Source organism: Tachypleus tridentatus, chromosome 10 (genome assembly GCF_004210375.1).
Source record: "Tachypleus tridentatus isolate NWPU-2018 chromosome 10, ASM421037v1, whole genome shotgun sequence".
Classification (NCBI taxonomy): domain Eukaryota; kingdom Metazoa; phylum Arthropoda; class Merostomata; order Xiphosura; family Limulidae; genus Tachypleus; species Tachypleus tridentatus.
Window position 1 is genome coordinate 163,774,924 of NC_134834.1, and position 26,751 is coordinate 163,801,674.

General features: G+C 34.0%; 1 protein-coding gene across 1 annotated transcript in view; it reads right to left on the minus strand.

Moving 5' to 3' along the window:
* The window catches only part of LOC143230824 (transmembrane channel-like protein), a 100,904-nt gene that overhangs the window by 66,537 nt on the left and 7,616 nt on the right, over window positions 1-26,751 (minus strand). Inside the window, exon 3 of the mRNA XM_076465024.1 lies at window positions 25,627-25,796. Within this exon, the coding sequence (XP_076321139.1) occupies window positions 25,627-25,796 (170 nt within the window). The remainder of the gene's footprint in view (window positions 1-25,626; window positions 25,797-26,751) is intronic.

Genomic DNA, 26,751 nt, shown 5'->3' on the forward strand with positions numbered 1-26,751 from the left:
CAGCCTAAGCCTGAAATAAATGCTAAGGTTAAGTTCATGGCGGAGAACTAATTAGATATGACGTAGACTGTTGTTTTTAGGGAGGGTTGATTTATTTGTACCTACGTATAAATCAGTTTATATTTAATGACATCCCAAGATATAATATTAAATTCATCAAGTTCTTATATCACGTCCTTCCGGTTGTTAAATGCTTATATTCGTTAACAAAATAATGATGTCTGAAGTTTTGTCACTTTCTATAACTACATGAGAGCAAAAATATTGTATTTGATGGCGAGGTCGAATATTACGATCTAATGCAGGAAAGATCTACTGTCTTCTTCTCCACATTTGGCAGACCACGGTGATAAATATTAGTACAGTATCAAGTACACGAATTGAAAAAAAAACAATAAAAAACCATAAACGTTTTATGAAGGGCACTTTCGTTTGTCACGTTAGAAAAGAAGACATAACAGCACTTTTAGCTCAGGTTAGTCGTACTGCAACATATTTATTAAAGGATAATATTAAGTGGATTAAAAATATGACCGTGTTCCACTACTGGTATAATTTTGTACCTTAAAATAAAGAAACAAAAAATAAACTTAAAACATAAATAAAGAGAAATTGAAGAGGAACGTAACCTATATTCAATATATATTGTAATAATATGTTGTTTTATCAAATATGCTTTATCTTAAAAAGAACAAGATGTTTATGAATCTGAGAAAGTACTGATAACTCAGGAGATTTGAAAAAAGTGTCAAAGGAGTCGAAGTAAACTAAAAAGTAACCTATGAACTGAAAAGGCCCGAAAGGCATAATCAGGTGGGTTAAGGCATTCGACTCGTAATCTGAGGGTCACAGGTTCGAATCCCCATCGCACCAAACATTCTCGCACTCCCAGTCCCGAGGGCGTTAAAATATGACGGTAAATCCCACAATTCGTTGGTAAAAGGGTATCCCAAGAGTTGGTGGTGGGTGGTGACCACTAGTAGCCTTCCCTCTAGTCTTACACTACTAAATTAGAGATGGCTAGCGCAGATAACCCTCGTGTAGCTTTGCGCAAAATTAAGAAAACAAACAAACATGAACTGAAAAATAGGGGAATACTTTGGATTCAGTACTTTTATTTGATATCTCGGAACCTACATATTAACTATTTTAGTATTCTAACATAGTCTTGAGTACTCATTCTGATGATAAATATGTAATTCATAATGTTTGATGACAAGTTAGATCAAAAATGGTTTTATTCTTGAAAAAACACACTTTATTATCTACCTTGAAGTTATAATGCAAGATCCTTTTGTATGTAATAGACTTGGCTGAAGTAAGTGCGTTTTGAAGATTTCGTTTATTTTATTTCGAACAAAACTCACATCACAACAAAATTCCACAAGTCAAAGACAATAAATACATTTTTCAGGATTTCGATTTGTATCACATATAACCACAATATATTGTAATAAAACTTCCAGCTTTAATGCGGGGAATAAAAATATTGATATTGTTACTGTATAAGTTTTTCTTTATTACTGACTCATATCACTCAACTTTCAGTTAATACAAAGATTAGAATAGGTGCTTAAATCTGAATTAGAGAAGTCATTTATAATTAAAATTTTGGGGAAGTGGTATTTCTTACTTCTTGGTTATTTGAAATTAAGCACAAAGCTACAAAAAAGGGCTATCTCTGCTCACCATGGGCATCGATAGCCGGCTTTGTAGCTGTGTGAGTCCGCAGAGATACCTCTAGGCCACCGGGGGGCTCTTACTTCTTGATCTAGATTATGTTGTTTTGTAAGTCATTTGAAACTGGACAGTCTTTCCAACACTGCTGTGTTGCCATTCTCAGTAGTGTCTGCATTAATATCGGACTGAGGATGTTTGTCATGGAGTTAAAGGAAAACAAGTTCATTGATACAGATGATAGGATCCCATTTGACTTGCCATCTGGTATTTGGTGAGTCACGAATGCTCAGATATTGAGGTGGCAGAAAGACCAACAATTACTTCCTATTACTCTTCATGTAACTGACGTGACTCTTACACATAATGAACACAAAGTTGTACGCATTATGTTTGTACCACACAGTCTTACTAGCAATCGCCACTGGAAACTGTGCTAGAACATTTTTATGGAGATTTTAGGCCTCTAGTCCTGCTGCTATCTGCATAAGGTGGTTCAAAACAAAGAAAAGATATGCAAAAATGTTACTGATGAATCACGTCACTGGACTACTTTACTAAAGACGTAAAATTAAATTGAACTCACACTACTTTAGACAGCCATCAGTCTCTTACAGCTTGGGTTTGCCTTCACTAGGAGCTACGATTGGGAACATAAACAAAGCTAAACTAGCTACGTTGCCCAAAATCTAAAAGGAAGACACGATCCTTCCTTTATAAGCACTGGGAACAGCTGAAAAAGCCAACAAGATACAGGACAATGAGGTTACCCACAGCGTCTTCGTAAAGAACTGTTTGTTTTTTGCACAAACCTACTTCAGGACTATCTACGTTAGCATTTCGTAATGTAGAAGTGACAGATTAGAGAGAAGGCAGCTTGTCAACACCAAACCCCGCTAACTCTTGGGCTACGGAAACTGGAATTGACTGTTCTTTATAACCTCACTATGGCTGAAAGGACGAGCATGGTCGACAACAGGTTTTGATCCTAGTACCCACAGATTGTGAGTCGAGCGTTCTAACTATCAAATCATGCCAGTTTCCATGATGAACTTAAATGTTAGATAGATATTTGCTGAATTTCCTTGGATTATTTCTTCCCCTGATGTGTTATATAAAAGAGAAAAGGAATGAGTTCTAATTAATGTTTTGTTACATCTGAATCTGTTATATCAAACTTTACTGCACTGTATCGAAGTTTTCAACATCGGGTTGTTTATGCTTATAGTAAAGTAGGCTCTTTGATATATTTTAATACAATGAAATGTAAGAGCAAAGTCGGTTTTACCGCCTTACAAATGCTGGTTGGTCTGTAAAGTTACGTATAGTGCTCTAATATGTATACAGTTTCACTACAGACGACAATAGTATCAAATAGAGTAACAAACTAGATTACATGACTTGTAGTGTTATCAGTATAGTTACACTCTCATATGGCTTGCTGTTTTTATCTCTCTTTGAAGAAACGAATCTTGATGTCAGTGATCAGTGTAGAGGAAGATCTGTAATAGTTGTGTTTTTATTCAGTTCTATAACACTATCATAAACTGACTAGGTAACGTGCATGGCTTTATTTAAGATTAGCCTCTATAGTCAACTGTCTTAGGTATATATTTGTACTGCAGTCAACTTATATAAAATGGGGTGATAAAGCTTTATTCCTATGACTTATTTTCTACCAATTCATTTCAGATCTAAGTCCCAGAATCTAGGAAACATAAACGAGTCGAGGGTAAAGACAGCAAGGGTCAAACAACAATCTTCCAAACAAGAACCCAAAGCTGACAGTACAATATAAATAAGTAAAGTAAGGCTCAGCTACTTTCAAATAATTCTAAATTTCTAAGTAGTTGCCTAAGCAGTTATCAGTGTTCTAGAGTAACGGTTTAAATATTCTGGTACCACATTATGAACGTTAGTCAAATACTCAAGAAAGTGTGTGCATCGCATGGTGATAAATTCAGGGCGCACAAATGGCGGTATGGGTTTTAAGATGAGACAACTTTTCAAGGGAGAATGACAGCAGTATGTGATAAAATAAATGTTGGTCCACATCCTCTATGTTTTTGTTTGTCTTCTAGTGACCTCACTAAACTTCTGCATCTAAAAGTCTCCTCTCTTTATCAAACGCATTTTGGAATTACTTCAGTTACGATTTTTGAGGCTGAAATAAATAGTGGGACTTGGGGTGTATATCATAATAATCCGGCGGTCTTCTTTTTCTGGGCAAGAAATTGGCTTGACCAGAACGATCAGCACTCGCGTACCTCTTCCAGATTCGAAAGTCAAGAGTCCTGCGAGGTTAGGTCTAAGGGCCGCAACTTCTGGTACAGCGATTAAACACAACTAATCAGCAGTTCAATATGTCATTGTTTAGTACCTCAAAGTTCACATGCCATTATTCAGTATCTCAAAGTTCAGTATGCTATTATTCAGTGTCTCAAAGTTCATATGTCATTGTTCAGTGTCTCAAAGTTCATATGTCATTGTTCAGTGTCTCAAAGTTCATATGTCATTGTTCAGTGTCTCAAAACTCGTATGTCATTGTTCAGCGTCCCACGAATATCGAATGACAAGAATAGAGTCATGCCCTTTTTTTTTTTTTTGCTGATAAACAAACAAACAAACAGTAGAAAGAAAAGTATCTCTGTCAGGTTCAAATACGTTGGTCTATTGGCTCAGGTATAAGGACAATATTGTTATCACTTATGGCTTATTGTCCGGCGTTTCTCTCAGGAGACGCAGACATTGTGTTCTTATAAGGCTTATACTATCGATTAATTCCACAAATGGATAGTAGCGGTGCGTAGTTGGCGTTCTAGAACTCAAAATACATTATCTGGCAAACCTCTATAAGTGAGTGCATATTTATAACTGGCGATTCGCGACATTGAATATCACTAAACCTGACCCCTTATATCAGCCCGGGGACCCCTATGTTCTCTCCATGCTTTGAACGTAAACGTTAGTTCGTTGGCAATGCCAAGCACGAACCACAAAATAGTTTGCTAAATAATCAGTACTTTGGCACAACTTATTAAAGAGTTCCTGAATCTTGATTTAGTCCTAAAGAAGTAATAACGTCAGTGAAATCGGTGCATCGCGCTGATGGGTCTCCTCATTTTGAGGGCCCCAAAAGTAATGAAAATAAATTTTAAATGTCTATACATATAACTGATCAGTATAGATGGGCCCCAAAAGTAATGGAAAAGAAATTTTAAATTTCTATACATATAACTGATCAGTATAGACGGGCCCCAAAAGTAATGAAAAAGAAATTTTAAATTTCTATACATTTGTCTATACAAATTTACAATAACTGTATACAACTTTCTATAACTGATCAGTATAGACGGGCCCCAAAAGTAATGGAAAAGAAATTTTAAATTTCTATACATTTGTCTATACAAATTTACAATAACTGCCCCTATGACAACTGCCTGAGAAGTTTGAAGTGTTAAAAAGTTCAGACAATGATTAGAGAGATGTTTTACCACATGTCTTTATGCCGTTTTTTAAATTTTTTGTTTACTATATTTATTGCATCTTAAAATAAGTAAGAACCGCCTGCTTAGACACTGTCGATAAATTTATTTCGGTACAGGTAAAACGTGTATATATTATTTGTGTGTATTTAAGTATAGTATACATTAATGTACACATAATACATATATTCATATGTGTGGGTACGTATAATACATATACTTACATGTGCGAGTCATATAATGCTTATATGTGTTTATTAAGTATTTGTGCATGTACGTTATATATATATATTATTGAATACGTCAGAAATAGTAGTCTGAGAAATATTTAAAAATATTTGTGTGTTGCTTATTTTAGTTATGTCTTGAGGTCTTGAACACACGTGATCAAAATCACGTGATGCATGCTTGTACACCATTTTGAACGCAACGCTAGAGTCTAAACCAATGTTTTTCAACCTGTTCCAATATCATTTACCCCTATATGTTTTCACAGCAGCTCACTCATCCCAGTTCGAAGAAAGAAAGAAAGAATTACCAAATTAAAAGGTAAAATTAAACTACAATTGGAATGAATACCACATAAAATAAATGTATTTATCAAATTACAATCAAATAATAAATAATAACTAATGACTTTTCGCTTTTGAACTTGTTCTGTGATTGACAATACTTGTTCATCCTGATTCTGATCTTATTCACCGCTAGGTGAACCAATAATTCAGTTGAGAATCACTGGTCTATAGTGCTCTGATATACCACACGTGAGAAGAGTGTGATAAGTTATGTCAGGTAGTTCGTCGTTGACATTAACTGATGATGTTAAGCACCTACAAGGAGAACATCAACAGTGACACCTGAAGAAGCTGAGGTTAGTCTGGTGTCTTCACTGCTCGAATCTTCTGGGGTAACGTTATGTGAGAAAACACAGAAGAAATACAGTAAGGGGAGAGAGGTAATCACTCTTGGCACCTGGAAATTTAATCAACAGAATTGCGTGCACTGGCAGCCTGTCTGAGACCGTGAAGCAAAAAAATAATTGCTCATGAAGAACCGAATTTAAGTGAAACTATTTCAGATCTGTTTGGCTCAAATAGTGAAATTTCTAGACTTTCAGAGAAATTCTAACATTGAAATGTTATTTATATAGTGTTGAACAAAAGTCATTGACTGGTAAAGTTTATTTCATGTCAGATCTAAGTATAAATGAAACTATATTAAAATATTATTCAAATATCATACTAAAATGAATATGGGACTTCTATTCCATGTTTGTGACGAGCCACACGGCAGAGGCAAAGTTTCTAATAAGTTTGTTGTATTTTATGTGTCGTTTTGGTAATAATGCAGGCTGATACTGTTATGTTATTAAACACTTACCTGGCTTTAGGGCCGGATGCTAATTTACATTTTTATCCCATAGTGTGAAATGATACATGTATCTAATATTTATTTCTACACGATTAAAAAATTACCATTCATACCTGTTATAAAGTGATCGATACATAGACTGTTTGATGGTTCCTAGTCTTTCTGATTGACAGCTGAAATCAATCGATTCTCTCTTTCTTTATCTTTTGAAATGCGATAGAAAGACCGGACTCTTGACTCTGTTTGTTGTTACATCCAACACAACAAGCAATTATCATGATAGTACCTAATGCAGCAAAATCATTTAAAACAAGTAAAGTTCATGATGTTAAGCCTGGAATAAACACGTGGTAGCTTGACATTCACAATGGCCGAGACTCTGGGATTTCCCAGCTCGTGACGTCACGTGCAAAACCTCCGTACTTTCAGTATTAAAGCAGAAGAAATCGAGTTATTCAAGTTTACGTTGAGTATTATACTGAGCCATTTTTTAAATAGCCAAATCAATGACAGACTTAAATTTGCATCATAAAATTATTCTAACTCTATTATTTTGATTTCATTCTTATAAGAACTTGAAACATGAATTATTTTATCCTACTCTGTAAGATTCAGTCTTAAGATATGGAGGTAAATCACTGTGATATCTACTATACAACTTTCTACATTTCGTAAACAGTATTTAACGAGAAAACGGATTTTAATTATCGTAGTTTTTATCATTCAACCGTCAGTCTGAGACAGAGCAAACAATTTTAAGTACTTTGTGTTTTAAATGGTTTTCGATACATCAGACAGTCAGTGTACCAAGCCAAGAAATGATACGAATGATTTTATTTTTCGATTTACTTTAATGCATGCTTTTAAAATAGACTTCACAGCCACCTCTTTTAAGAGTTAAAATCTTTTAACGCACAAAACGTTTTATATATGTGTGTGTGTTTTTCTCATCACCAGACAGGTGTACCAGACTTTTGTCCAAACCTTCTTAGTAATAATAGAAAGGTTGATATGACTTGTGTGATAACATAGAAATATCGGCAAATTAGATCTAAACACCTTAGTGTGAAGGAGGAGCAGATGGGCTAGCTAACAGGGTGTGGTTCGCCAATACAAGTAGATATGTGTTAGTTTTGTTTCAAGCCATGGGTGTGGCCCATTCGGGTTCATTATTTATTACACTTCAACATCCTATCTTTTATTGTAGAAACAGAGAACTATTCACATCTTCAACCATAACTTTTCTCGATATTACTCTTTGCACAAATACTGTTTTTAACTGACAATGTCAGTTAAAACACAGACAAACGTGCTTATTTTTATATACAAATTGGTTTATATCCTACGTTTCGACTGCTCATATGTTTTACGCACGTGCTTATTTCGAAATACAAAATTCCGCAATGTGACATCGTTATTTGTCGAAACGAATAAGAAGAGTCAGGTTTCTACAAATATTTTTAGTTTCTTCAACATTTCGGTTGCACGCGTTTATCAACAATGTGTGTACTACCGTAATATGTCAATAATTCTGCCTCACAAAAACACTGAAAAAAATAATCTAGGTTGTTTTTTTTTAAATTAAAAATGATCTTTCTTATTTCTCTCAAGTATTTTCGAAAACCTCTTATCAGCACTACGTTCTTTCAGAATTATAAAGTACCATTCTGGGGTACTTGTACCCTATTTTATTAATATCAGATCGATTCATATAGTCCGTCAAGGTCGTGTTTGAATAATAAATTTTAACAATATCTCGTGTTTGGTACACGTATAATGTATCTCTGTTATATACGATTTCTTTTTATTTAAGCCTATGACAACTATGTTACTGATTCTGATATCAATATATTTTTATTTCTTATAAATAACCGATAAATTTTACAGAAAGAATCTTCCATCTTTATTTTGTTGCCATACTTTGTAAGAAATTACTTACGATTAAAGTTGAGGCGATCCGATATCAAGGAAGGGTCAAGATTAGTAACTTACATGATTACCTAAGTCTAATTACTAATCACTTACTAATTTTTATATACTTAATTGGTTTATATCTTACGTTTCGACTGCTCATATGTTATCACCTTTAGGGAACTTTAAGAAGATGGGTTTGTGGTGACAGAATCTGGAATTCATGTTCTACCCAATTGTATGGGTTCGAATCATGATAAAGTTTTACACAAACGTTTTAACCCTGTGAATCCTTTAAGAAAAATTCACTTGTGTCTCGTTAACTTATAAATCAGGCTACAAAAAATTATAACTGAACTGTTTGTTAAACTTGAGGAAATTAACCGATTTTTTTTAAATCAATATAACGATTAAAAATCTATCATGCGATAATTCGTAGTTTGTTTGTTTTGAATTTCGCGCAAAGCTACTCGAGGACTATCTGTGCTAGTCGTCCCTAATTTAGCAGTGTAAGACTAGAGGGAAGGCAGCTAGTCATCACCACCCACCGCCACCTCTTGGGCTATTATTTTTATCAACGAATAATGGGATTGACCGTAACATTATATCGCCCCTACGGCTGAAAGGGCGAGCATGTTTGGTGCGACCAGGATTCGAACCCGCGATCCAATTCATAGTTACACAGAAGTATTGAGTATTTAATAATTGTGTACATATACATGTATAGAGACACACACACAGTTAGTTAGTTAAACTAGTAAATGCATGGTTAAAGGCTTACGAAACTTAACCAACCATATATTTCATTGATTTACTGATTTGATAGCGAAGGGTTATTGTTTAATTTTATCTATAGCTACGCCTTCACTAGAATTTGCTGCTATGTAGGCACTCATTACCTTCTTTCTTTGTGTTGTTAATCCGTTCTTTCTTTGTCAAGATCACATCTTTATTGATGTAATATACAAAAGATAAACAATGTGTATATTTATATGTATTAAAATACAGTGTTGACTGGTATTTGTCGTGAGGTGTTTATATCACTGATGGTTAAACCTCTCTAATGACTGATGAGATTCGGAAACGAAATTTTTAACAGTTATGAAAATAAAAATATTTATTTTTTCCAAAATATGTCAGTAGCGATATAAAGATTTAAAGTATGTTAGAACAAAGTTATTCCTGTCCACTATGTTTAATTATTTTAATAACATTTTATTTTATATTTTGGGTTTTTTTGTCTTTTTGTATCGAAAATAAATAAGTAATATTTTGCAAAATATTATCTCACTTAATACTGTTGTGTCTATCTTGAAATTATGCACAAACAATGTATGATAAAAAATTCCTAAAATGATTTATGGGGTTTTAAAGCGAAATGCAGTTGGAAAAATTAATGTTTCACCAGTTATGAATATAAATAATGTTTCTGTTTTCATCCTAAATATGCAAGTAATGACCGTTGCGTGGGATTTCCTCAATTTCATCACTACCCCCTAGTGGCTACCTCAGTGACTAACCTATATCTAGCCGTCACTGTAATTGTGAAATCATTGCACCTTAAAAGAAAAAATAGCTTCTTCACACATCTGGACTCATACCTAATTGATTATTTGACAGGTCCAAATGCAAACTTCTTTCATATTATAGTAGGATTATGAAGGACTGAAATGTGAAGAAACAAGAGACAATATGATGATCTTGTATCATTGGTGTTCCAGGAAGATAAATCAGCATATTTCTAAAAGTCAAATTCCTACACTGATTTTTAACTTTTTAACTTTAAAAACTCTAAGATCGATCACAGGCTTAATTTTAATTCCCGTATGAAACCAATAAAAGTTGCCTTCTCTTATTTAAATCTGAAATGGCGCTAGGACTTCCCTCCATTCTTGCAACACCCTGGAGACTCAGCGGTAAGTCTAATGAATTATAAGTCCAAAAATCAGGGTTCGATACCCGCGGTTGGCACAGTGTAAATATTCCATTGTGTAACTTTGCGCTTGAGTCAAACGATCTGATAAAATTTGAATTTTACACAGGTTTTTGTGACATGAAACTCACGCGCTCAGAAACTTCGTATTGAGAAATGATGATTTACATTTTTACATTTTACTTCACTCGTAGTCTGAAAATGTTGCTTTTAAGCTGCCCCCAGTGGCACAGCGGAATGTCTGCGAATATGTAACGCCAAAATTCGGGGTTCGATACTCACAGCTGACACATAGTAAATCTCCTATTGTGTGGCTTTGTGCCTTATTACAAACAAACAAGCAATTAAACTCTTACCTAACCCGTCTAATACTTGTACTTGGGATGGATAAATAGCTACTCTTTTATTGTTGCTTTCATTGCGGTTTGTTTGAATTTCCCACAAAAGTACAGCCCTAATGAAAGATTAGAGAAAACGTAGTTCGACATCAACACCCACAGCTATCTCTTTTTACCTACGGATAAAGGGATTAGCCATCACATCGTAACGATCCCAAGGCTGAATAGGTGAGTATATTTGGTGGTACGAGGATTCTAACCCGTGATCTGCACATTGAGAGTCGAGCTCCCTAACCACCTGGCCATGCTAAGCCTGTCTCTGTTGTAAGCATCTGCTCTAAAAAAATTGCAGAAAAACTTTCATCGTTGCACATGTGTTTCGTTTCCTGATACGATTTAATATAATTTAAAATTGTATGTCGCATTTGGGACGGGACCAACATCTCACTTGAAAATTATGCCATCACTACTTTTTTAGCTCTCTAATTAGTGATAGGGATCCATTCTGATCCATTTATATTTTAAAACCATTTGTTAACTGTTTGTTCATCACATTGTTTGTGGATCCATGATTTTTTTATTTGCAGATTCTAGTAATCCATCCCCTAGTGGCACAGCAACATGTTTGCAGACTCACACTGCTAGAAATCGGGTTTCGATACCTGAGGTGGGCAAACACAGATAGGTTAGTGTATGAATTTGTGATTAATTCCAAACAGTCAAACCTAATAACCTCTGAGTCACTTCAATGTAAAAAAAAAGTACCATTATTATCGTAATTAATTCCAATAACCATACTACTGAGATATGATATGTTTTATTTAGAGAATGAATAGTTTTCACCCAATTTATTTTGTCAGTATTTTACTCTGAGTGTTGTAAAATGTTGTTAGCCGTACATTTGCTTAATATGATGTAGTATGTGTACTCTGCCGGTAACGAATGCGATAATTTGGGGGTTAAGATTGTAAAGTGTTTGATATAAATAATAAATAAAAAGTATATGAAGTACGTTTGTTTACAACATGGATAATACAGGAATATTCGTGGTGACGAGAAACCCACTTGAAGTAAAAATATATTTCAGGACAGCTGGTATGAATATTAACACTTTTACCAAATATAACAGAGAATGACGTTTTGGCCTTCTTAGGTCATCTTCAGGTTAACCAAGAAAACGTTGTTCTCTGCCATATCTTGCTAAAAGCAAGACCTGAGATACAAACATAATTATTGTTTTGTTTTGTTTTTCGAATTGGTAATTGTTTATTGAGTCTTAGACAGAAACTATTACAATAACAGCTGTAGTTTGTGTTTCTGACAGCAATTAAGGAATTCTTCGTTTATACTACAAGTATCTTCTTTCAAATAACAGAACAGGAAAGATTATAGTTCTTGAGATGAATAATTTTAAAATGACAACGAGTTATTACATTTTAACATTTAACTACTCATATTAATTGCGTTTTCACTTCAAAGTTTCTTTTAAATAATTAAACTTAGGACTTTTTCTGCCCTTAGCAGTAGCCCTCCAGTGCCACAGCGGTATGTCTGCTGACTTACAACGCTATAATCGGAATTTTGATAATCGTGGTGGACAGTGTACAGATAGTTCATTGTATAGCATTGTGCTTATTTACAAACAACAAGAACCCACAGCAGTAAGTTGCTACAGGGCTAAAAACTGAATTATATCCACTGTACATAGAAATCAAAATGGCCGCATTTAATAAACTTTATGGTAGTTTGTGTATGCTTTGTCTTATTTTCACCTTTTTACATAACAATGTTTTTCCATTTCAGGAAATTGCAAGTTTAACAAATTTATTCGTGAATTTTTTATATTATACTGTTTTTTCTTAGACTTAGTGATTCAACGTTTTGTTTTTAATTCGATCGATTCATTAAGTTATGCAGTTCAATACTTTAATGTTGACCACTAATTGTGTGTTTGTTACTGAAAACGAACTACTTTCCTAGTATTTCGAAATTACTTTATATAAACATCACTACGCCCTCTCGTTTACTAGGATCTATTTTATTTACTTATATAATTTGTAAAGCACAAATATACACAATGAGCTACCTCTGCTCTTCCCACTGCGGTTATCAAACTTGATTTTTAGCGTTATATGCCTTCAAGATTATCCACTGAACCACTGTGAAACTTCAATAAAAACAAGTTACTATTATATATATAACGGATATACACTGTAATAGTGTTATTCACATCCAACACAATTTATAAAAATAAGGAGTGCATTATAAAAGTATATTTCAAACATTATAATAAAATATGTTCTATTTAAAAGAGAGAAAAAAAAGTAAACCTGTATAACGATTATCAGTTTCACAATTCTCGTTTACTACACTTGTGGTAGTATCTTAAGAAATTCAGTGGTTGAGATATCTTATTTTCCCAAGCTACACTTCCAAAAAATGTTCAAAAGCGTTTGGATGAACCATTTAATCGTTTGTTTGTTTTTATAATTTCGCCCAAAGCCACACGAGGGCTATCTGCGCTAGCCGTCCCTAATTTAGCAGTGTAAGACTAGATGGAAGGCAGCTAGTCATCACCACCCACCGACAACTCTTGGGCTACTCGTTTACCAACGAATAGTGGGATTGACCGTCACATTATCGCGCCCAGACGGCTGAAAGGGCGGGCATGTTTGGTACTACGGGGATTTGAACCTGCGACCCTCAGATTACTAGTCGAACGCCTTAACCCACCTAGCCATGCTTGGCCTGAACCAATTGGAAAGCAAAAGTTCACTCTCATCATACGTGTTTCAAGTTTCGAGGTACACGAAGGCTATATACGCTAGTCCCTAATTTGATATTGATAGCATAGAAGAAAGAAAATTTGTCACCTCCAGCTACTTTAATCAAATAGCCAAATTTGACTGTCACATTTATAACACACAGACGAGCCCAAAGTACGAAGTGCGATTTCGTGGAAATGGGACACTAATCTTGGGCTCTTGAACTCACTGTCCGGCATGCTAACCATTAGCCACGTCAGGCCCACATTAAAGCTTTTAATGTTCCATTATAAAAATATTCATTAAAACATTTATTTCATTTTGTTAACAATCCTGTGCGCAGTAAAATAACTAGGTAAGATTAATATTCACCCTTGTATTATGTTACCCTTTTGTTACGACTGATTTTAGTAAGAAAAAAACACAGCCTTACAGCTTATCTACTTATCTAAAGTTATCTTAGGATTTAGATATACGTTTTTCTCTAATTACGACTTTGAAATTGCATAATATGTAGGCTAAGATTTCAATTTACGACTCTCAGAGTTACTTGGATCTTGACATCAACGCACGTTATTATAGTAAAAATATGGAGACTTCGTTTCTTTAAAGGAAACATTTATCTGCATTTCTAAATATATTTCTACTTTTTCTTCCTTTTTCCGAAGATGCTATAACTTTTACATAAAAGTAGCAAATTAAGTTTTAATATTCAAATGTATAAAATTATTAAGTTACTAAGCGCGTTGTTGAAATGCATTAGCGGACAATTAATTTATTTAATATTTACTTTAAATATAATGGCATATATACTTAACAGTCTGTCGACTCTTGTTAACTCTGCTATATATGAATATTGTTGTATCATACTACAAAAGATAAACATCCAAAATTATTTTGTTTGATTTAATTGGAGAATTTTTAAGCGTTTGATTAAAATATGGAAACATAGACTACTGGTCATCTTTACGCGTTTCATAAAAACGTTTGAATTGTCTGTACTATGATACATTTATTTAAATTTACTTTGATTTTACGTTTCATTTAGTTGTTAAGCTTTCTAAAATACTTCCATTAATTTTTGTAACTTCAAGATAAACTTTTAATCCTTTAAATTTCAATGTCCAGATAAATCCATACATATAAATTTTTCGTATTTGCTAACCTATTCCATTTCTATAACTAATTTCATTAGGTCATATGGATTATAGAGTTTAACATTTTTTTAAATAATTGCTTGAATTCATGTTACACATATCAATATTAATTTTTCATTATCCACGTGGTACGTGGGTTAAAGGGTAACAAAAATATCCTAAACCGACCAAACCTAGTTGACAGCAAGTTTATTACACTGATGACTTATAACCCATGTTAAGAAGCTTCGAAACAACACAATTGAACAATTTTGATTTTGCTTTGTATAGTAGCAAAATTTCATCAAACTAAAGTTAAGCTGTACAAACATTCCTGTTCGATGTTCCCTTCCTGTGACGATTTGAATCGCTTCCAGTGATTGGTTCTAAAAACAAATCTACTGAGCAGTTTTATTCCAGAGGCTCCACCCTTAAACATGATGATACAATATAAACGCCCTGTCAAAATATCATGCCCACATAGCTAACAAGAATTTGAGACTACTTAATTTATTTTTATAAATACAGTACATTTGTGCGCTAATCACGAAGCTATATATATCGCACACACACCACGATATCGAAACCCGGATTCTAGTGTTAGAGGCCTTCAAACGTAGCGCTAAACCAGTGGGAGGCTGAAAAGACAGAAATTATTTTTTCCTTTTCTGAAATGCACATTATGCAACTGAAATTGTATGTAAACCTGTTTTGCTGATCATGTGAAGAATTGCGTATTAATACACGTTCATATGGTGGTTTAATCATTATAGGTTTTACTTTTCTATCCAACTGAATTAGGACATTCAGTAGTTTTAGTCACTTTATCATAGAAATATGTCTAATTCATAAAATACTATCTAAGGTGCGGCATTTGTGATGTATTGGTGTCTTATTTTGAATCAGAAATTCTAAACAATTTATTAAAACATTTTTTGTTTTTGTTATTCTGCTTGTGCCAATCACATTTCCGCTAATATTATTTTTCGGTTATTTTACATGTTACCTGCACCTGTATTAACATTGTGTAGATTATTTATTTTTCTGTTTAATTCAATTTCCATCTATTGATATTTTGTTGTTTCTGCAGAAGGCCCATGATCTTTGTATTTGAGGGTTTTACAAATATCGACAGCATTTTTTTTAAATATTGCAGTTCTGGAAATAATATTATTTAAACAGTTTGAAATCGAAACTTTTATTACAGAATGGGCTTAAAACAAAGATTTATGATTAGATTTTAAACTAGTAATGGGTATTATTTTTCTTAGAAAAGTAATGCATTTCTTAGTAAAATTTCGGAGGTGCGGCATGAGGAGGTGGGTTAAGGTGCTCGACTCGTAATTCGAGGGTTGCGGATTCGAATCCCCATCACACCAAACATGCTCGCCTTTTCAACCAGGGGGCGTTATAATGTGACGGGCAATCGCACTATTCGTTCATAAAAGAGTAGGCCAAAAGTTGGCTGTGTGTAGTGATGACTAGCTGCCTTCCCTCTAGTCTTACACTGCTAAATTAGGAACGGCTAGCTCAGATAGCCCTCGAGTAGCTTTGTGCGAAATTAAAAAACAAACAGTAAAATTTGAAAATGAAACTATTCAGGTTTTTCTTACAAATGCAAATTATAAATAAACTGGCCAGATCTTTATTGTGAATGCTGGTTATAAACCCCTCTAAGAAAATTTTGTACACAAAATGACCTACAAAAATGAATAAAATAAATAACATCAGTTACAATTACAAAAATAGCATGGAAGCAATTAAGTGATTGTATATATATATATATGTTAAATATTTCTTTTCTCATTTAATATAAGTAAAATTGAAAGAAAATCTCTGACGTATAGGCCTAATGTTTTCCTTGGTTGGCCGTGCCCTCTGCTATGGACTGCAATTTCATCTATTCAAGGCTCATCAGCACAGCTTGGATCAGCAAACCAAAGAAATATCATTAGACCTCTTATAACGGTCAAGTGTGTATAATATCTATAGGGTTTTCAGTCCGCTTAGCATCACCATATAATAACCCAAATTAATTTAGGTTAGTGTATGTCAAACAAAAGAAACAGAAAACCTCGCAAATATTATAACAAATTGATGACATGAGGTATACACACGGGAGAACTTTATCTTTTTACTAGACGTGATTAGTAACACGCGGACGTAAGCAAACATTAGTAGAGACTGGCGAAACATAAAGAGGCTTAACTGAATATCAGTAATGTTTAGATACTACACAAGTGTTCAATAGAACAGTTTCTCAAGGTTGTAACTACGTACATCGTGAAGTGCGCCTACTGTTAAACAGTGTTTATTTTTGCAGCTCTTATTTTACGCGTCTTCTATAACAACTTTTTTGCTTACTGACAAATGAGACATTACATTTTTTCCAACTTAATAAGCAAAGATATTCAACAGTTATGTTTAATGTTAAACACACCATATACAAGTGCAATGTTTTTTTCACATTGTCTGCCTGTATGTTTAAACAGTCTTCTGCTGTTAAACTTAAGATAAATAATATACATTTTCCGAAACAGTGACAATTTACATCGTTTATTTTGATTAAGGTTTTGGTTTGGAAGGTAACTTTGACAATTTTAATAAACACAGTTTGTTCATACTAATATAATTATCGTTTTGTCCCATTAGTATAGTTCTCTGTTTAACTAGCCTATTCTACTGGTCATCACCTGTTTAATTAGTCATTTCTCTCTTCTGTTAACCATCACCTCTTTAACTAGCCACATATCTGTTATTTTAGTCATCACCTGTTTAACTTGCCACTTCCATGTTATGTGGCTCGGCATGGCCAGGCAGTGCCTTAACAGGCACTTGATTTATAATGCCAGGGTCGCGGGTTCGAATCCCCATACCACCAAACAAACTTGCCCTTTCAGCTGTGGGGGCTTATAATGTGACGGTTTAATCTCACTATTCGTTGGTAAAAGAGTAGCTCAACGGTTAGCAGTGGGCGGTGATGACTAGCTGCCTTCCCTCTTGTCTTACACTGCTAGATTAGGAACAACTAGCGCAGGTAGCCCTCGTGTAGCTTTGCGCGAAATTAAAAAACAAACAAACAAATCGTGTTATGTTAGTCATTGCCTGTTTAATTAGCCATCTCTCTGTTCTGTTAACTATCGTCTATCTAACTAGCCACACTTCAGTTCTTTTAGTCATTACCTGTTTAACCAGCCATATCTCTGTTCTGTTAATCATCACCTGTTTAACTAGCGATCTATCTGTTCATAATAAGTATGACCTTGTTTAACTTAATATTTTATTAATCTGTCTTCTGCTTTTTTGTTAAGTATATTTTTCAGCTATAAATGAACATGGCTACATCGAAAACAAAACTTTCTTTAAATTATTTTTTTTCACTCAAACACAGCAAAAAACAAACAAGAAACAGATATGTGAGATCGAGGGAAATATTCTAATAACATGAAAGTACTTTATAAATTATGTGAGAATGATATAGGTTATGTAGAAAACCACGCCTTTATTGGAATTAGACAACCAATTACACTCATGTCTCCTTATTTTCAAATTTGAAGTGATACATAAAACTCCTGTAATATTATTTCGAAAAATACCTAAAAATAAATTACATATTCACTAATAGTTTCCTTATTAGCCTCATATTTTACTTCAAAAGGAAGGTATTTTTACTGTATTTGCGGTAAAAGCGCCTTCTTTTTATTTCCACCTCATTCCAATAAACTAAAATTTCTAATACTGACTACTATATTTTCTTTGCCCAAACCAAATTATGTAAAATGTAGGCCATTTGTATGTCTCTAAAGATTTATAATGTCATAGTACACATATTAACTACACAATGGAGTGCCTTCTTTTTTTTAACTGTTGTTTCTGTTAAAAGTAATATATTTTATGTTCGAAGATCCTCTTCCAAAACGTTAGACGTTTTAATGCATTGATTGGAACTACTTTTAAAGGAGGGTGAATAAAAATACACTGCTTAAATATATTTCAAAAATATTCATACACTTTAGAGTAACCATGTTTTAAACATAACCGATTTACAAAAACAAATGCTTGCCTTGGATAACATATTCCCTATTTCTTATCAAGAATATTCTGACTTTCTGGGCGGTATTTATAGGAAGAACTACAAAAAATGAGAAAGAACAACGAATAGGAGCTAAGTGAGATAAGTGAGGGAAACCGACATGAGCTGGACAACAAAAAATAGGGAAATCGACAGATGGGAGAATGCACACGATAGAAATATGTTCTTATTATGTCTTTTATATGTATAGTTTCTTAAACCTTAGTTTACAGACTAGTTTTAATAGCGTTTACTATCGGTGGAGTTTACTTGTCGCGTAATATTGAATAATTTAATGCTTTCACCTGTTAAGACTAAAGAAGTAACTAGTTTTCTGTATCAAATACACAGAAATATCCCAGCAGTATTTAATGGTGTTAACTGGAATATTGGTGGTAGTTTTCTTTATCTTCACTGTGTATTTGTGGTGCACATGTCAGTAGAGATACCTTGATCAGCCGAATCACGGACCCATAAGAAGTGTGGTTTGTGAACAGTTTCGAAAATGTGTTAAAAATAGAAGCCGATATGGTTCATTTCTAGCCCTTTGCCTTAAAACCTAGGGCTAGTAATAACCAAGGACAATATCTTTCTACCTACTAAAAAAAAGAGATCTCTTGGCTGGCGGGGGGGGTTTAGACAAAAGTTAAATAACATAAGACTGGAAAGCTCAGAAATATAGAGCAACATAAGGCCAGGTAATGCACAAACGTTTGTCTAGATAAGGCAGGATAATACATAGATAGGAAGAAACCTCGATGAAAGGCCTCTATGGAAACTTGGAGAATGTTCAAGAACAAAAAACACGCGCTAACTTCATTTAAAGAAGCACTGAAACCAGTTACATAACTTTTAACTTTTTTTTTATTAAGCACAAACTACACGATGGGCTATCTTTGTTGTGACCACCGCGAGTATCGGAACCCAAGTTTTTTGCGTTATAATCACCTCAGACTTTTTGCTGATCTAGGGAGGGGAGTTATTTTAAGAACTTTCTTCTTATGTCTCGAATGACTATCAAACAAACAAACAAACTATGGCAGATATTTAGTTTTGAGAAAAGGTATTTCACTTTCCCAACTGGGGTGTTCATGGATATATAATATCCCACTTCGCCCGGCTCGAGAATACCTTTTTGAAAAAGTTAAGAAATTTCTCCTTTCGGAGTCAACGGAAGGTTCAGTTAATACTGTGAGACATGGTAAGCTTCAACAAATGTCTGGATAGGATTATCAGCGTAAATGAAAAGGTATTTGTAATTTTTTTCAGTTGTTGGATATTCTTTGTTTTTATCAATTATCTCGCAACTATATATAGATTGTGGAGTCATATTACATGAACAGTCATTAAAAGTGATAATGGCAGAGACACTGTCTGTATTTTGTTGAAGAATTGCTCTTGCAAAACTATTTAATATGTCAAGTTAAACCTTAAACATACAAAAAGAGAGTCAACTTCCTGGAATTCATATAAAACATGAATTAGGTTTTATACTATCTGGAAATGAAATAAGCTTATCTCGGTTTTATATGAGAAGGGATAATCGATTCTTCTTACCGGTCACAGTGACATCTATATACGATGTCACATGCATGTTTAATAGCCACATGAGGTCAATGCACGTGAAAACACTTCCTAAATATATTCCTGTTTATAACTGTAGCTTTCGGAAAGTTTAACAACTTTGTCGGTATTACTTCGATATATTCTATCACGGTGTCATATAATCATAATTAAGAGAGAGAAATATAGAGCGTAAGTAAGTTAACTTACGTCATAAACAAAACATTGTATCTTTTACTAACAATTGAAAAAAGTTGTAATCGAATGAAGCCAAATTTAAATTTTATTCTAAATTTCTTAGCATACCTTCCGATATTTGATGAACTGTTATGTAAATACACCAGATAAAAGTTTGTTGACTACACTGACAAACCTAACTTTATTTATATATAAGATCTAGTATTTCTTAGATTAGAATATGATCTTGGAGCGGACTTGTCTGTTGTTTTTTTAACCTAGACAATCATTTTATTGTATTATGAACTTATTCAAAATAATATTTTGCAACAAAACAATGAATATTAACCGAAAGACAAAGCAATTAAACGTTTTTTAGACTTTTTATTTCAGTTGATCTCTTGATTTTCGTATATTGCATTTTTAACCCTCGCAGTGTGACCTAAATGTTTCTAATGGGCTTTGTTTTGGAGATGAATAATACATAAAGATAGCATAAGTAATTCTTATATACTAAGACAAATACTTAATGCAGACAGCCTACACAGTAGTATCACATCGCAACGGGCACCCTCAGCTGCGCAGTATCAGAAACATACTCTCTACTATTACGGGTAATAGAGCACGTAGTTAGAAACAATTACTCATGGTTCACAGAGCATGGCCGAGAAGGGATATTGATTTTATAATTTCCTTTCGAGGAATAACTCTGATCACATAATTATTAAGAAACTCTAAACGCTAGCTGTCTGCTAGAAAATTTTTATACCATTTCCTAACTCTTCAAATAATACAGAAAATAAATCAATAGTTTTTTGTTGGTTTTACTTACTTGCAGGGACGACACTTAAACATTGGCACGATCATTCTCAAGTACACAAGTTGACATTACTAATACACATCACACGTATCATTGATCGGAAAGTCGTACCTGTACTGAGTAATATTTAACTGATTTTAAAAGCTGTAATTTATAATTAAATAATAAGAAATCAATCAGTTTTAAAGAGGCATAAATTCACGTTGGTGCCTGACGTTACTTTCTTAAAAACTACAAAATATTTTGCGCCAAAGGAAAGTACCCTGGTAGGTCAGCGGCAAGTATACGGACTTCCAATACTAAAAACTGAGGTTCAATTGCTCTCAGCATATGGAGCTTAGATTTGGTTTCGTTTGAATTTCGCGCAAAGCTACACGAGGGTTATCAGCGCTAACCGTTTCTAATTTAGCAGTGTAAGACCAGAAGGATGGCAGCTAGTAATCACTACCCTCCGCCAACTCTTGGGCTACTCTTTTACCAACGCATAATGGGATTGACCGTTACATTATAACGCCCCCACGACTGAAAGTGCGAGCATGTTTGGTGTGACAGGGATTCGAATCCGCGACCCTCAGACTACTAGTCAAGTGCCTTATCCACCTGGCCATGCCGACCCTAGAGATAAGATATCTCATTATGTGACTTTGAGCAAAACAAATTAATAAACTAACAGAAAGTACGCTTAAGGAAATTCACATATTATATGCCAAAAAATAAACCAAAAATATCATAACAGGAGTTTAGATTTTAAAAGAAAACCTGCTTTTCTCAACTCGGGTTCTCAGGGATATATTGATGTCCCCCTCGTGGTATAATTTTAATCGTTATTTCCATAATTGTTAAAGATAAATTGTGGGTTGGTTTTGATATTTACAATAGTTATTGAAACAGAGAAATGTGGGAAAAGTTTGGTTGGATCCAAAGCAACGAAGAGAAGACAATGAACGCCGATGACGTGACGTTGAGAGAAGAACAGAAGCAAAATGAGTGTCACTACGTCACATTTCTGATTTATCTTTCCTTGCTTTCCTTACTTATTTAAGGACTGTAGTCACATCAGTTGTGCTTTGTTTAATTTAACTTTCTCGTCACGTTTCTGACCCACATTAAAAATAGTTTTACATGTAATATAATACTTATCGTGTTTTAATATGACTCACTTCAGCCACGTGCCTTGATGTAATGCTAACCAGTAACTTAACAACTAAAGTGATTGTTTCAAATTTAACACAAGGCTTTTAACACGTAGTTGTTTCGAATTTTGAACAAATATTCATAACAGAAGGCTCTTGATCAACAGCCTTCACTGTCAGTTCTTGAACTTCTCTTATCTTGTCGAATCTGTAACCATCACTCTTTTAGTACATCCAGAACTACAAAGTGCAGAGTGCGTTTTTGTGGAAACGGGTCCTGAACCATGAGTCTTGGCATCCATAGCCTGGGCAAGCTAACCATGATGCAATGTCTGAATGTACAAAGATAATGAAAACTAGCTACTCAGCTTCAGGTTTTTCACTGGTAACTTTAAACATAGAAGCATACTTGTAATTAACGTTCTGTTGTAGTTTTTTACTAACTGAATTATATTCGGATATTTTGTTTTTTAAAACATTATAAATTGGACAACGGATCATTTTAGTTCGTTATTTATATTTAATGTTCAAGTTGATTATAATGTATACAATATATATGATAAATCACAGTATTCTAACGGGCTGTACTGTAACTATTGCAACTTGGAATTTTCCAGAAGTCGAGTTCCCTTCATGTATTGATGTTTCCCAGTTGCATAGCTTATTATAGTTGAAAAGTGATTAATAAGGCTATAAAACCAATTACGTAGCTGACATATCTCTCGACTGTGTATGGAAAAAGTTCTATTATTTCAAGTAGCAGAAGAGATATAATCTATCTAGTTTAGCCTCGTGATATCCTAAGAGATACATAATTTATAAATGTGTTATGACTTTACGCGTACATTTATTATTTATACGTCTCAAAATTCATATTTTTTAAGATTCTGACTTTGTAAAATAAATGTAAGATATTTAAATTATGAACTGCGATGAACCCATAGAAAAATGATTGAGTTATTAAATGTATTATTATTGTTATAAAAATCGGGGCCATATTGTGAATATATTTAACATAAATTGCAAAACAAATCACTTTGATAACGTTGGAAATTTACTTAATATTCTGTAAAGGCCAAAAGTTTGGATATTAGTTACATTTTCCAGTAAGAAACAATTACTACTTCAAAATATTGATAACTTGGAGACTGAAATATTTTATTTGCTGTCTTACAACTACAAAAATGTCTTCGTTTTTTGATGTTTTATTATGTTGATATATAAGTAAACATTTTGATCGTTTTTAAATAACTATCTTATATTTTCATACTGCAAATACTCTTTTTTGATAAAGTTCTTTTTATGTCTTAGCACATGAATTTTGCCGAAATAGTAAAATAAGTTCTCGTAATTACAAGGGTTAAAGTGCAAGATAACAATAAAGTGACTGAGCTAGAATCCAACATTATTTGAGATTCTAAGCCTTTTTCTTTAATAGTTCTCGTAATTACAAGGGTTAAAGTGCAAGATAACAATAAAGTGACTGAGCTAGAATCCAACATTATTTGAGATTCTAAGCCTTTTTCTTTCTCTCTCTTTGTTTATTTTCAAAAGATCAATGTGTATATTATGCCTAACCACAGCATTATACACACATGATTATTAATATACATTTTAATGCTTCGATATCTCGTCTAGTATACCTCATAATATTAATTACAAAATAATTTTCAATACGCGAAATATATTATTATTGATATTTTCGTCGATGTTGTTAATGCAAACAAAAGAAATTATTAAACTAAAAACCTGACATAATATGTCGTTCAATGGGAAATGTTCATATGGACACACTTTGTCGTTCAATGGAAACTGTTCGTAAGAGAACAATGTCTCTTTGAATGGAAACTGTTCACACTTTAACAATGTTTCTTTGATGAAAACTCTTCATATGGACACAAGTGTCGTTGAGTGGAAACTTTTTGTAGGTATATAAGGCTATAATCATATGCCCTTGTCATTCAAGTTCGTTTGGTTCATTAGCTTATTGTTTAATTTTACTACTGAGAAATCATGCCAGTATGTTTTCAATTGTTAAAATGCATATTTGTTTTAATTACTTGCCACGCAATTTTGCGATCGTTATTAAACAAAATAAATAGTACATTACATATTTGGGCTGTAATTAATTGAATGACAATATATTTTTTTTTACTTAGACGTAAATATCTACTGCGAAAGTCCTTTGTGTGATGAAGTGTTACAAATTACATTTAGTCCTAGCACTGACATTTAAAGGAGAGAAATGAATTGCTGAGCATATCAGTAATGAACCTTTTATTCTAGATAAATTAAAATAGAAAACAAGGAGAACTACTACAGAAAGATTAAACTGTGCATATATCACAACCTTTTAACGATATACGTAATATTATTTTTAATAGTGTAGGTTCTGTGGGTATCTTCGGCACTGTTACATTATTAAGTGGGGCTCTTTCTGCAACAATATCTCTCTTGCTAAAAACAATAGACCGATGGTAGCTCGTGATTAGCGTGTCTTACCCATCAATCTCAAGATCAGTGGTGCACGGCCTGTTAACACATAACGGCATTCCGTTCTCTGAGTCCTTGGGTCAAATATAGAAACAATTGACAAATCTTGCTATTTGATCACACAAGAGTAGCCCGAGAGTTAACGGAGGGCGCTGTTTACCAGCCGTTTATTCTATCAGTCTATCAGTTCATAATTTGGAATGTTTACATAGCGATAGCCATTGTGCAGCTTTTAAGTGAAATTCTGGAACAAAACAAACTAAGAATGGTATGAGTCTTCATTTTAAAACCTACTTTTCCTTTAAGACTGAAGTGCTTTTTAACTGCGATACCATTTTTACGCGGCCCGGCATGGCCAGGTGGTTAAGGCACTCGACTCGTAATCCAAAGGTCGCGGGTTTGAATCCCCGTCACACCAAACATGCTTGCCCTTTCATCTATGGGGTCATTATAATGTTTCGCTTAATCCCACTATTCGTTGGTAAAAAAGTAGCCCAAGAATTGTCGGAGGGTTGTGATGACTAGCTAGCTGCCTTACTCTAGTTTTACACTGCTGAATTAGGGACGGCTAGCGTAGATAGTCCTCGTGTAGCTTTGCGCGAAATTCAAAACAAACCAAACCATTTTTACGAGTTTCTTTATCTTCCTTGATGCAATACCTATTTTACTGAATGTTGAGGTCAAGGGTTATGGTGTTTCCTGGATTACTTCCAGGAGTAAAAACGTTATAAACTGTGAAAGTTGTTACTCACTCTGCAGACAACGTTGTAAAGGACGACAAGCGCCGACGGTCCCGAGCAATAGGATCACCGTCTATCGAAAAGGGAGAGGACCCACGTCGAGACCCCTTCCTCCTCCTTTCACTGGCCTTACGAAGCAGCAGTGCTTCTAAATTGTCCTCATCTGTCTCGTCTAAATCCATCTGTTGGTAAGAAGAGAAAGGTAAGAAATTACTGTTAAAACTTCTTATCTACCTATTTACTTTAGATCATCTTTAGTGTATTTATGGTTTTTTGGTTGTTGTTTTTTTTACATAGCAAACGTACAAACTACACCATTGCTCATACCTTACCTAATCTCAAGTAAAAATAAAAAAATAATAATTTTAATCTATCAGTGGATTTTAATAATAACAATATAGCCCATAATCGGACAGAAGTTCCTCATTGGTTAAGTATGCTTTCTGTACAGGCACAAGCCATCAAGCTCATTTAAAAATCATAAGCGTTATACTGGGTTATTATCGTCGAATGTCTGAATATTCTACAAGATTTCCAGTTTAGTCCACTTTAGAAAGGTTCGTGTTTCTTTAATAGATTTCTTCGTAATCTAAAGAACACGGGTTCGAATCCTCGTTACACCAAGCATGCTCGCCCTTTCAGCCATGGGGGCGTTATAATTTTCGGTCAATCTCACTATTCGTTGGTAAAAGACTAGCCCAAGAGATAGCAGTGAGTGATGACGACCAGTTATCTTCCCTTTAGTCTTACATTGCTAAATTAGAACCGGCTAGCGCAGATAGCCCTCGTGTAGATTTGTTCGAACATCAAAATACAAGCAAACAAACTGGTGTTAGATGTGGAAGAATATTCTTAGAACGAAGTTAGGCGTAGGATACAGTATTTTTGTAAAAAAAAAAAGCTCTAGTTATTCTTGAAGGAAATTAAAAAAGTCAAAAATTGAAAGATTTGTTTGTTTTTTAATTTCACGCAAAACTACTCGAAGGTCATCTGCGCTAGCCGTCCTTAATTTAGCAGTGTAAGACTTGAGGGAAGGCAGCTAGTCATCACTACCCACCGCCAACTCTTGGGCTACTCTTTTACCAACGAATAGTGGGATTGACCGTCACATTATAACGCCCCCACGACTGAAAGGGC